At 38.7% G+C, this 13,922-nt stretch overlaps 1 protein-coding gene across 1 annotated transcript in view; it reads left to right on the top strand.

Moving 5' to 3' along the window:
• NDST3 (N-deacetylase/N-sulfotransferase (heparan glucosaminyl) 3) overlaps positions 1–13,922 on the top strand; it is a 380,811-nt gene that overhangs the window by 359,201 nt on the left and 7,688 nt on the right. The window contains exon 13 of the mRNA XM_006881068.1: positions 13,130–13,232. Coding sequence (XP_006881130.1) covers positions 13,130–13,232 — 103 coding nt within the window. The remainder of the gene's footprint in view (positions 1–13,129; positions 13,233–13,922) is intronic.

The raw sequence follows: 13,922 nt of genomic DNA, 5'->3' as shown, positions 1-13,922 counted from the left end.
TTGGCACAGGATAGAGCAGGGTTTAGGGCTGTTGTGCATAGGGTCGCTATGAGTCGGAAACGACTCGACGGCACATAACAACAACAACAACAGTGAATATATGCAATTCAGAAGCCCTAAAAGAAAGCTCTATTGGCCTAGTTGGTAAGGTATTTTGCTGTCAACCCAAAGGCAGGTGGTTTGATTCCACTTGATGCTGTGCAGCAGGAAGATAGACAATCACCTCCTATGTGATTTACAGCCTCTAAAAACCTAATGGAGGGTCAACGATGAGTAGGTTTCAACTTGACAGCATATAGTAACAACCATGGCATTGTTGTTGTTGTTGTTGTTGTTGTTGTTGTTGTTGTTGTAGTTGTTGTTATGTGCCGTTGAGTCACTTGTGACTCATAGTGACCCTATGTACAACAGCCCTAAACCCTGCTCTATTCCCTGCCAATCTTATTGTCTCTAACATGCCTACTTCATTGCCCCAGTCACTGAATCAATCCATCTCATTGAGGGTCTTCCTCTTTTGTGCTGTCCTTCCACCATTCCAAGCATGATGTCCCTCTCCAGGGACTGGTCTCTCCTTGAAACATGTCCAGAGTATGTCAGAGGATGATTCAGAATTCTTGCCTCCAAGGAGCAGCCTGGCTTCATCCTCTCCAGGATGGACTTGTTTTTTCTCATAGCAGTCCATTGTATATTCACCACTCTTCTCCGGCACCACAGCTCAAAGGCATCCGTTATCTTTCTATCATCCCAAGTCATTTTCGAGCTTTCTGATGCATAGCAAGCAATTGCAAAGATCATGGCCTGGATCAGGCACACCTTCATCTCCAGACTGACATAGTTGCTCTTCAGTACTCTGGAGAAGTCCTTGACAGCAGACTTTTGCAATACAATTCATCTGTTGATTTCCTGGCTGCTGGAACCAAGGTATAGTGGTTTAAAAAAATGGCTGTTCACCAACACATCTGCACTTACTTCAAAATACCAACTGTACCGCAAGAGAAAGATGAGGTTTCCATGTATATTTAGACCCTCAGAAATTCTAGGACAGTTCTCTGTCCTACAGGGTCACTTTGAGTCAGAATTGAATCAATGGCAGTGAGTTTTAAAATATATGTAATTCAGTATTCTTCCATGGCAAGGGAATTTCACTTTAAATGCATTTTATATACACTTAACGTTTCTACCCAATAATCTGAGTGTCCTGAGGCTTCATATGCTCAAGAGAACTATCATATTTTCCTTATGAATGATCAGACATTATGGGTATTACAACTGACAATCTTGAATAAGACACACATTTAATAATAGAATGTGAGGGGAGGGAAGAGTCTAACAAAACAAAACAAAATGTGTATGAATAAGTAAATGGAAAACCAATTTCTTTGTAAACTTTCATTCAAATCATGCTAAAAAAATTTTTTTTTAAATTGCCAGTTCAAAAGAGAGCTCTGGTGGCTGGAATCCCAGAGGTATTTTGTTCAAATCTGCCAGCTGCTTTGCAGGAAAAGAATTTGCAGTCTTCTCCATGCCCTTTACTGCTTCTGAAAACCCACTGGAGGTGCAGCTGTGAGTTGATTCCAACTTGACAGCACATCACTGCCAGTTCAAAGCTGAATCACTGGATTTCTTAATGTCCTTATGCACAGACTTTTCAACCTATTTCTAACTGTCTCCAGGTAATATTCTACCCAAGCTTAAATCTCCATCTATTTATGCTTTATTCTTTAACGAAATTTTATTGAGTGACTGTTAAGTGCATGAGGGGGCTTTGGTGGAATAGCCTGTATCTAGTTGGGCTACTAACCTAGAGGTTACGTGTCTTCAGAGGTTTGAATCCACCAGTGGCTCTGTGGGCAAAATATGGGGAGGTCTCCTTTTGCTTTGATTTTCAGATCAGAAACCTGAAGGAGAGTCATAATGAGTCGGAACTAGGTCAAGGGTAGTAAATTTGAGGTTGAGTTTTCTGACATATGTGATTCTGAAGATCCAGTGATGTAAAATTCCTACTTCCAAAATAGAGATACAGACACATAAATGAGGCCTGAAATAAAATAATCAAATTTTGTACATTAAGTGACTTATTCATTGCAAATACCTTTAAAAAAACACAAATAGATAACTAGTAAAACATGTACAGGAATTCTAGGTGGGGAGGAAAGGTGAGCAGAGAGGTAAGGAAACCAAAGGGCTACACAGTTTGGTAGGTGGAGGGAGAGGAGTTAATGAATGGGGATAATAAGGGCAAAAGACAGGGTAATAATGGGCAAGGTCTAACAGTGATTAATTTCATAAAACATAATGCACAAAAATGATTATATGAAACACAATGTGAATGAAGAATACTGTGAAATACAATTATGTAAACTTTGTAAGAAAACCAATTAAAAAATAATGTAAAATAAAGTATTTTTAAAACACACAAATGGTGACGTTTACACCATAGACATCACCAGAAAGACTGCATAAGAATAAGACTGAATACATCTTTGGAAAGAATCATTAAGAAGCTCAATATCAGCAGTGGCAGGATATAAGATCAATATCCAAAAATCAGTAGGATTCCTCTACAGTAATAGAGCTCAGAGAAGGAAATCAAGAAAGCAATACCATTTACAATAGCCAACCACAAATTGAGATACTTGGGAGCGACCCTAACTAGAGATACAAAAGCCCGATACAAAGAAAACAGAGCACTTCTGCAAGACACAAAAAAAGACATAAGGAAGTGGGGAAATGTTCTCTTTTCATGGATGTTGTTGTTGTTATGTGCCATCGAGTCACTTGCGACTCATAGTGACCCTATGTACAAGACCCCTAAACGCCATTCTATCCTGTGCCAACCTCGCCGTCTCAAACACACTCATTCCCACCACTCCACTCACAGAATCAATCCATCTCATCAAAGTTCTTCCTCTCCTGTGCCGTCCCTCCACTCTCCCAAACATGATGTCCCTCTCCAAGGACAAGTCCCTCCTTGCAAGATGCCCAAAGTATGTCAGATGAAGCTTCAGAATCCTTGACTCCAGTGAGCATTCTGACTTCACCTTCTCAAGGACAAACCTGTTTGTTCTCCTAGCAGTCCATGGTATATTCAACACACTTCTCCAGCACTACAACTCAAAGGCATCAATTCTCTTTCTATCATCCCTAGTCACTGTCCAACTCTCCAATGCATAGCACGTAATTGCAAAGACTATAGCCTGGATCAGACACACCTTGGTCTCCAGACTGTTGTCGTTGCTCTTCAGTACTCTTGAGAGGTCCCTCACAGCTGATTTTCCCAATGCAATTCATCTCCTGATTTCCTGGATGCTGTTACCAAGAGTGTTGACTGTGGAACCAAGTAAACTAAAACTGTTAACTATCTCAATCTCTTCACCATCCATACTGATGCTGCCGACTAAATATTGTGAAAATGACAATCCTACCAAAAGCAATCTACACGTTCAATGCAATCTCAAAACAGATACGAAATTTATTTTTCAAGGAAATTGAAAGGGAAATTGTCACGTTTATTTGGAGAGGTAATACACCCCAAATAAGCAAAAGATTTCTGAGAAAAACAAATGAGGTGGGAAACAACAGTCCTTGACCTCAGAACCTACTACACAGTGGTAGTAACAAGAACAGAATGGTACTGGTGCAATGGCAGGCAGATAGACCAGTGGAACAGAATTGAGAACCCAGAAATAGACCCAGCTATCCATAGTCAACTGATATTTGACAAGGAGATCAAAGCTATCTAATGGAGAAATGACAACCTCTTAAATGGTGCTGGCAAAACTGGACTGCTACCTGCAGAAAGCTGAAATAGGATCCACATCTCACACTATACAAAAAAATCAACTCAAGGTGAATCAGAGACCTTGGAAGTAAAGCCCAAAACTATAACGTTCATAAGAAACAAATTGATATCAAGCTTAGAAGCCCTACTCTATGGTATTAAAGATACTGCCAAATACAGCCAGAAATGTACAATTTGAAGAGGATAAAACTGATGAATGGGACCTTCGAAAGATTAAACCCCTTTGTCCATAAAAAAACTTTTTCCAATAGGGTGAAAAGAGAACCTACCAACTGAGAACAAATATTTGCTAATACAAGAGTCTCATAACAAAAGTTAACAGAATACTCCTGGGCCTCCACAAGAAAAATACTAATAACCCAATTACAAAATGGGCAAAAGACATGGAAGGAATTTTCACAGAGGAAGATATTTGAATGGCAAATAGACACATGAAGAAATGTTCCAAATCACTGGTAATAAGAGAGATACAAATCAAAACCACAATGAGATACCATCTCACTCCAATAATTGTGGCAAAGTTTAACAGGGCAGCAAGTAATAAATGTTGGAGAGGATGGGGTAACATAGGAATTCTTATACATTGTTGGTGGGATTATAAAATGGTACAACCATTCTGGAAGGCAGTTTGGCACTTCCTCAAAAAGCTGACCATAGAAATTACACATAACCGAGCTATTCTATTGCTTGGAACATACCCCAAGAAAATGAGAACTGAGACACAAATACAGACTCGTACACCAATTTATTGCAGCATCATTCACTATCACAAGAACATGGAAACAGCCCACATATCCAACCATGACTGAATGAATTGAAAAAGTATGGTACATTCATACGGTGGAATACTATGCAGCATGCAGGAGCAATGATTTTGTAAAGTATTACCTAACTTGAGAAGGACTGGAGAGCATTATGCTGAGTGAACTAACTCATTCCCACAAGGACAAATATTGTATAAAACCATTATTGTAGAATGTGTATGAAGGTCGAGAGTGGGGGAGATGTAGAAGCAGAAGGATGAAGATGTGCAGGGGATTATTCATGGTGTTGTATATAATTTGTTTGGTAAGGAGGTGAAGGAAATTGAAAGAATCTGGTCTGAAAAAAAATATATTCCAATTTTGTAAATAAACTAGTGTAGAAAAACAAGGCCAGATGCAGACTGTGTTTGAGACCATCAACTTACTCATGTGCAAATTCAAATTAATGCTGAAGACAATGAAAACAAGTCCATGAGAGCCAAGATACAATCTTGAATCTATGCAACCTGAATTTAAAAATTATCTTAAGGTTTGAGCATTGAACACCAGTGATCAAAGACCAGAAAAGTTATGGGATCGCATCAAGGATGTCATCCATGAAGAGAGAAAAAGGTCACTTCAAAGACAGAGGAAAAAGAAAAAGCCAAGACAGATGTCAGAAGAGACCGTGAAAATTGCACTAGAGCATTGATAAGCCAAAATCAAGGGAAGATATGTTGAAGTGAAAGAGCTGAACAGAAGATTTCAAAGGGCCACTTGAGAAGACAAAAGTATAACAGAATGTGCAGAGAAGTACAAAGTAATTAAGAGTCAATGGTAATGAAGGAAGATGTTTAAGCTGAAATGAAGGCACTGTCAAAATATAAAGCCCCAAGAAATGATGTCATACTAATTGGTATGCTTCAAAGAACAAATGCAGCTGAACGTGCTCACCAGTCTATGCCATGAAATTTGGAGGACAGCTTCCTGGCTGACTGGAAGATACTTGTATTTGCTCTCATTCCCAAGAAAGGAGGTCAATAGAATGTGGAAATTATTGAATGATATTATTAATTTCCACATGCAAGCAAGATTCTATAACAACAATTATTGATGTCACATGGAAGCAAAGTACTGCTGAAGATCATTCAAAAACAGCTAGAACAGTATGTTGTTGTTGTTGTTGTTGTTGTGTGCCATCGAGCCGCCTGTGACTCATAGCAACCCTGTGTATGACAGCCCTGTATCCTGCTCTATCCTGTGCTAATCTTACTGTCTCTGATACACCTTCCACCATTACTCCAGTAACTGAAGCAATCCAGCCTATCGACAGTCTTCCTCTCTTGTACTGTCCCTCCATCCTCCCAAGCATGACATTCCTCTCCAAAGACTGATCCCTCCTAGCAACATGTCTAAAGTATTCAGATGTAGCTTCAGAATCCTTGCTTCCAAGGAGCAGCCTGGATTCACCCTCTCCAGGATAAACTTGTCTGTTCTCCTAGCAGTCCATGGTCTAGTCAATACTCTTCTCCAGCACCACAGCCCAAAGGCATCAGTTCTCCTTCTATCATCCCTGGTCATTGTCCAGCTTTCCAGTGCAGAGCAAGTAATTGCAAAAGCCATCCAGACTAGCATCATTTCTCTTCAGTACCTTGGAGAGGTCTCTGATGGCCAACTTTCCATAAAGACAGAGAATTGCCAGAAGTTCAAGCTTGATTTAGAAGGCCATGCCACCAGGGTTATCATTTTTTATGTTAGTTGGATCTTGACTGAAAACAAATACAAGAAAAATGTCTATTTGTGCTTTATTGACTTTGCAAACGCATCTATGTGCATCATAACAAATTATAGCTAACGTTGAGAAGAATGAGTCCTAGCACACTTAATTGTACTCATGAAACCTAGACCGAGACCAAGAGGCTATTGTGAGAATAGAGAAGGGGAATGCTATATTGTTTAAAAGTAAGAAAATTGTGCATCATGGTTGTATTCTTTCTTCATACCTATTCAAGCTGTATACTGAGAAATTATTCGAGAAGCTAGACTATGAAGAAGAATATGTGGCATTAAAATTGGAGAAAGATTCATCAGTAACTTTAATTGGGTTGATGTCACAGTCTTGCTCTCTGAAAGTGATGAAGACTTGAGATATTTGCTGCAGTAGAACAACGCCTATGACCTGAATCGTGACATTGAATCATTGAATCACAATGTGAAGAAAACAAAAATCCTAACCATTGGACCTATAGGCAATATCATGATAGATGAAGAAAGGATTGAATCTGCCAATTACTTCATCTTACTTGGACCCACGATCACTACACTTGGTACCAGTAGTCAAGAGATCTGGTGACATATTGCACGGGGAAAGTCTGTAGTCAGGGACTTCTCCGAATTATTGAGTAATGATGTTAGTTTGATGTATGATACACTGATTCAGACATAGGCTTTGCAGTTACTTGCTATGCATATGGAATTTGGAAAATGAATAAGGATAACAGAAGAAGAATTGATGTCTTTGAACTGTGATGTTGGAGAAGAGTACTGAATTTCCTATAGACTACGAAAAGAATAAACAAGATTTGTCTTGGAGGAGTCACAGCCGGAGGGCTCCTTGGAGGCAATGGTAAAGATTCATCTTACATACTTTGAGAATCTTGCTAAGAAAGTCTGTTCATTGGAAGGGACATCATGACTGAGAAGGTAGTGGGACAGCTGAAAAGAGGAAGACCCTAACCCAGGTGGCTTGAAACAGTGACTGCAGCAGTGAGCTCAAATGTGTCAGAGATTGTGGATAGCACAGAATAGAACAGGGTTTGGATCTGTTATTCATAGGGTCACTTTGAGTTACACTGGGCTCATCAGCTCCTAAAAACTACAGCAACATACTCATAAAAGCCCTGTACTGCCTAACCCAAAAGCCATGCCTCTGGAAGTTTAAATCCATTGGCTGAATGGGGAAAAGTGGTCTTTCTAGCCATTGAATTTGACTTTGTCATGTGTATGGGCAGGACTATATGACTAGAATGTGTTAGCCTTTCTGCAAAGGGACTGGCTAATCTCAGCACTAAATTAAGGTTGAGAAGCAAAATTTGAGACTCTCACTGCCAGCAACAAAGAAGCAGGCATGCAGTAGTACAGGCCCTTGAGTGCCAGATTTTCTCATACCAGCCAGGCCTGCAGGGGAGCAAAAAGAGCAGCCAAAGCAGAGAACCAGAGACTCCACGTGGGATAGAGCTGACCTTGGGACTGCTATCTTACAGAATTAGAGCTAGGAGCATTTGCATAAGTTTGGGCCTATGTTGGGTTGGTTGGTTGGGGTTTTGTTGTTGGGTTTTTGTGGGGTTTTCTTTTTAATTTGAAGATTAGGTGGATCAAGGAAATAACCATAATTGGCAGGACTGAGCACTTTTTAACAGTGTCCTAAACCCACAAGACTCAAGATTGGATTGCTGTGAGTATATTTCAGAAGATGTCCTGGCTGAGTGATTTTATCTTGATACCAACCTGAATTACAAATTTTTACTTCATTAATATGTTTTTTTGTGGTCTGTGAGCTATCACAACAGATTTCAGACCTAGTAGTACAGTAAGACTGGTGTTGAGATGAGTAGAAAGAGGTGCAGTATCATGGGGAACATGTCTGACATCATGGGAATTGGCTTTGTGTTGTGGGTGCTTGACGAGGACAGTTACCCTTTGTGAGTTGGTCACGGTCAAATGTGACTGTCCTTATGCATCCCTTGCTCATTTTTGCAGTCATTCTCCTTAAATACAATTTATAGCCTCCCAGAAACCCACTGGAGGGTCAGCTATAGTGTATTCTGACTGAACAGGATGACTTCATTATTCATAAAGATAATAAGCCAGGGCCACTGCCAGAAGTGTCTACATGGAAAGTTGTTTCCTGGTTGTTCCACCAGACAATAAATATAAAATTTAAGTTAGTAAACGAGAGTTTTATTAGTATAGTGCTGAGGCCACTTATTCATTTAAAGGAACACTGCTGCTTTCTAAATAGATGTACCCGATCTTTATCCAACTTCAGTCAGACTTCTTTATTTAGGCTCTGAAATAGGTTTGTTCGTGTCTTCCATCTCACAAACTGTTTTAACAACAACAGACTCTTCTCTTTCTGTCCATGAATATGACTAGTCTACTTAGCCTACTTCGGGGGCACTGGGAAAATAGACGATGATCTCCTCCTTAGCCTCTTAGAGACTCACATCACCACCTGAGACCTGAGGGACACAGATGTCTGGGGCTGGATCCAGGCCACATGAACATGTTTTCCTCAGGAAGGCACAGTATGACACCATGCTGCATACGAAGTAATCAATCAGCAGAGATGAAAAGAAAAAATAAAACAACTTCCCTTTTGATTTCTAACAAGTATGTGTTCTTTAGAAAAACATTTTCTCAAAAGACTCACCATTTTAACATAAGTCATTGGTATATTCCAGTTGTTTGTCTACGGAGAAGTCCATTAGCAAAAAAAAATAAAAATAAAAAAACAGCAACAAAAACTGGAATGTATTCTGAGCTTTTGCCATTTAATACTTTATAAATGAACCTTAATTCTGCTGTGGAAATTGCTAGTGGCATATCAATAGCAGACTACAGAAATTTATTTTAGTGGAGTTTTTAGTCTTTGTGTATAGATTATTTTAATATAGTCTTTACTGATGATTTCCTAGTATGTCTGAGTCTCTAATTAATTTGTTCACTTGCTTTACTTACACAAACAAAGATAGAAACAAGATGAAAACATAACATTCTGTGAACTCATGATGATGAGAAATGAGCTTTGCATAAATAAAATGTAATTAATCAGTCCTCTTTGTCTCTGTGACTCTCAAGCAGTACAAAAGCAGAAATCTAAGCCTGGGGTGGGTGTCTATAGAGTTATCATCCTAAACTCTACAAGATTAGCTGCATAAATAAAAACTAACCTGCTGCTATCCAAGTCATTTCTGATTCATAGTAACCCTGTAAGACAGAAAAGCCCCATAGAGTGTCTAAGGCTGTAAACCTTTGAGGAAGCAGACTACCTCACATCTCTCCTACATAATGACTGCTTGATTCAAACTGCTAACTGTTTGCTTGGTAGCAAAAAGTTTTAGTCCTTGAACAATCATAAATCCTAAAAAAAAAAAAGAAAGAAAAAGAAAATTAAAAAAAAAACCCACCAAAAACAAAACCTATTGCTGTGAAATTGAATGCAACTCAAAGTGACCCTCCACTGGATTTCCAAGACTGTAAATCTTTATGGGAGGTAACTACCCATCTGCATAGTAGCTAATGGATTGAGAATGCTGACCTTTCAGTTGGAACCCAAAACATTGCACATTCCTGTCCAGTTACACTTACAAATACATATCTATGCATTAAATCACAGTGTAATTTTCTGAGTGGGGTTTTTATGAATGTATATGCAAAGGCATTTCACTATGTGGATCACAACAAATTGTGGCTAACCTTGAGGAAAATGGAATCTACGAACACTTGATTGTGCTAAGCAAAACCTATTCTTGGACCAGACAGCAGTCCTTAGAACAGAGCAAGGAAACACTGCATGGTTCAAAATCTGGAAAGGAGTATGCCAGGATGCATCCTGTCCCCATACCTTTTCGATCTATATGCAGAACAGATCATTCAGGCAGTTGGGTTTTATAAGGAGGAATATGGCATCAGGATTGGAGAAAGACTCATCAACAACCTACGTTGTGCAGAAGACACAACCTCGCTTGCTGAAACTGAGGGGGACCTGAAGTGCTTTTTGAAGAAGGTCAAAGTCTGTAGTCTTCAATATGGATTGAAGCTCAACATCAAAAAGACAAAGATTCCCACCACTGGGCCAATTGGCAGCAGCATGATTGATGGAAAAGAGAATGAGGTTGTTAACAATTACAGCTTACTTGGCTCCACAGTCAACACTCTAGGCACCAGCAGTCAGGAAATCGAAAGACGAATTGCAATGAGAAACTCTCCTGTCAGGGACCTCTTTAGAGTACTGAAAAGCAATTACTTCAGTCTAGAGACCAAAGTGTGCCTAATCTAAGCCATGGTCTTTGCAATTATTTGCTATGCATCAGAGAGCTAGATAATGACTAAGGATGATGGAAGAATCAATGCCTTCGAGTGGTGGTATTGGAGAAGATTCTTGAACCATGGACTGCCAAGAAATCCAATAGATCTGTCTTGGAGAGGGTGAAACCAAGTTTCTCCTTGGAGGCCAAGATTTTGAAGCTCCATCTCACATACTTTGGGCACATGGCCCGGAGAGACCAGTCCTTAAGAGAAGGACATTGTGCTTGGAAGGGAAGAGGAGTGGTACAGGAGAAGAAAGACTCCAGATGAGATAGATTGATAGAGTAATTGAGGCAGAATTAGTGAGACTGGCTCAGGACAGAGCAGGCTTCAGAGCTGCTGTATGTAGGGTCACTATGGGTCACAGGAGACTTGACAGCACATAATGACAACAACAACAACTACATATAATAAAATTCACCCATTTCAAGTGTACAGTTTATTAAGACTGACAAACATGGTTATACATTACTGTAATCAAAACATGGACTATTTATACAAAATTTCCTCATGTCTTTTTGCAGTCATTATTTTCCCCTCAACTCTAGCGACCTATGAATTGCTTTCTTTCACTTAATCCAGTGCTGTTGACTGAGTTTCAAGTCATTGTAAACCTCCATTTCTGAGGTTTTAAAATCTTTATGGGAGGTGACAGATATTTGAGTTTAATAGTGGTTACCAAAGGCAAGCAGGAGGAGAGAAAGAAGAGTCATTATTGAGGAAGAATTGTGTTTCTGTTTACAGTAATGGACAATTTGACATTGGATATTGGCAATAATGATGATATAACATCATTAATGTAATTTGGTCCCACTGAATTGCACACATGAAAAATGTTATGTTGGCAAACATTGCATTATCTGTCCTAGTGGTGTTATGGTTAAAGCAGTTATCTGCTAATAGAAAAGTCCCTCAGACAGAGCAAGGGAGGGAATGGGTGCTCTGCTTGTGTAAGTTTACAGGCTTGCAGACACCCTGAGGTACTTCTACCAGGTCCTACGGAGCTGCTGTTGAGTCAGATCGACTTCATGGCACAAGTTTTTGTGAGTTGTGTTATCTGTACTCGTACATTCTCATCGCATCTTTTTTTTTCAAAAATCATTTGACAACATTTATGTGAGTCTTTTTCTCTGACAGATTTACTCCGTTGTGTTCCATTGACCTAGTATCTATCTCTATGCCAAGGAAGGATAAATAGCACTGGAAGCACAGTCAAGCTGGACTGTAGTCAGGACCTGCATGCTGAAAAAGTTCAAGCCAGAGAAACTTGGAGAAAATTTACTTCTTTTTATAATCTATTATTTATTTAGCTAACAATGTCTGAATCCTAAGAAAATGGCAGACTCTATACTAGTGCTGTAAATGGGGAGGCGGGGAGAATACCACTTTAAGGGGTTATAATGGGACCCGATCCACAAGCCACTCTGGGAGAAGGATGGGCATTATCCTCCTGTGCTAGTTCCTGCCTCTGAAAACTCACTGGAGGGTCAGCTATGGGTTGGCTCAGACTCGATGGTACTCAGAAACAACAATGAGGTGGGAGAAGAGTACTGAATACTCAATGAACTGCTAAAAGAAAGCTATGCCTTGGGAAAGTGCAGCCAGAGTACTTCTTGGAGGCAAAGATGGCAAACCTTCATCTTTTAGGGCATGTTGCTAGGAAAGGCTATTTCTTAGAAAAGGAAATCATGCATGGGAAGGTAGAGGGTTAGCAAAAGCGAGGAAGACCACCAGGATGGATAGACACAGTGACTATAGCAAGGACTCAAGTGTGTCAGAGATGGTGAGGATGGCACAGGATAAGACAGGGTTCAGGTATTTTGTTAATAGGGTCATTGTGAGGCATTCTCAACAGCACCTAACAGTCACAATAATGGAGATTCCATTGAGAAAGAGATATGAAATACTTTTATAAACTGTAAATTCAATTTCGTATACTACTATTATTTCAATGAGAAATATAGCTTTTGTGCGTGACATTACTTTAAAACAGGATTCATCGAGAAAGAATAAATTGTTCTGGGCAGAAAATAGTTTTTAACTAGAAAAGCCTTATTGTGGTGATACACCAAAACCCTTTCTCTTTTGCTATTCTATATTTGTATTTTACAAGTAATGTAATTATCCATAGATATGGATGAAACCTGACTGGTCACTTTTAAACTCTGCAACAGAAAGTATTAGGTTTTAAAATTCTAAATTTCCTCTTCCAGATGAAGAAGATAGGCTTATTAATTTCTATTAATAGGAGACCTTCTGTTGACAATTTTTCTGTTAGGAATCTGGCAGGCTCACCAATCTGACAGATGGGCTGAGAATTCAGAAGTATGCCAAAAGATTTTATGAAAAGTGATATAGTAAAATATTATGCCAGTTTCCCTGTCTAAAATTAATAATAATGAGATAAAAATATTCATGTTGTTGGTCATTTTGTCTTAAAAATTTCTGAAAAAGACATTTTGGTGTGTGCTCTTTGCATTTTTCTTCTATATAGGTTTGATTCTCATAAAGGTTTCTGGTGTCAGTTACTAGAAGAAGGTAAAACAAAATGCCTTGGGAAGAGTAAAGGAAGAAAATATCCCCCAATGGATTCTGATGTAAGTATAGAACTTAGAAGTACAAACTAAAAAATGTCAAATGATAAATAATGCAATGTTTATTTTTTAAGAAAATTGGTTAAAATAAAAATTTCATCTTTCTCAAACTGAAAAGTCTGGATCAGAAGTGATACCTGGATTTGAATATATATATAGGCTGCTAGTTTTGAATTTTTCCAATGAAGCCTGTTATGCAAAAATTAAGGGAAAAGAGAATCTTCTGTTTTAAATACGAATAAAGGGGATAGCATCTTCTTGGAAGAAAAATGTTATCACAGAAACATTAGTATTAAAAATATTAACTGAAACCAAGATGAGAAATGTATCAACTAGAAACTGAAAATAGGGCAGTACGGGTCTTTTTTTCTGTCTGATTCATTCTCTAATATTAAGTGTGACCTGAGTAATAATATTAATTGCTGATATAATAAGCCAAGCTTTGAACTAATAATATACTGACAAGTTGAAAGAAGTAATATATTTCTCAAATGTCTAACATGCTTGCAGATAATTTAGGCATTTTGGAGAATGGAGATATGTACGCTTTGATGTATTAATCTGGTATTTCATGCTCATTCTGCGCAGAATAGTTCTGTAGTGTTTACTTACTGCACCAATTTTCTCAGTTTAAAGATTCTGTAGTTTTACTTCAATGTTCATTTTATATATATATACACACACTTTTTTCTT

The sequence above is a fragment of the Elephantulus edwardii genome, unplaced genomic scaffold (assembly GCF_000299155.1).
Source record: "Elephantulus edwardii isolate Elephantulus edwardi_28Jun2011 unplaced genomic scaffold, EleEdw1.0 scaffold00012, whole genome shotgun sequence".
Taxonomy (NCBI): Eukaryota; Metazoa; Chordata; class Mammalia; order Macroscelidea; family Macroscelididae; genus Elephantulus; species Elephantulus edwardii.
The sequence above is the reverse complement of the archived record's forward strand: the minus strand, read 5'-3'. Positions and strand labels throughout refer to the sequence as shown.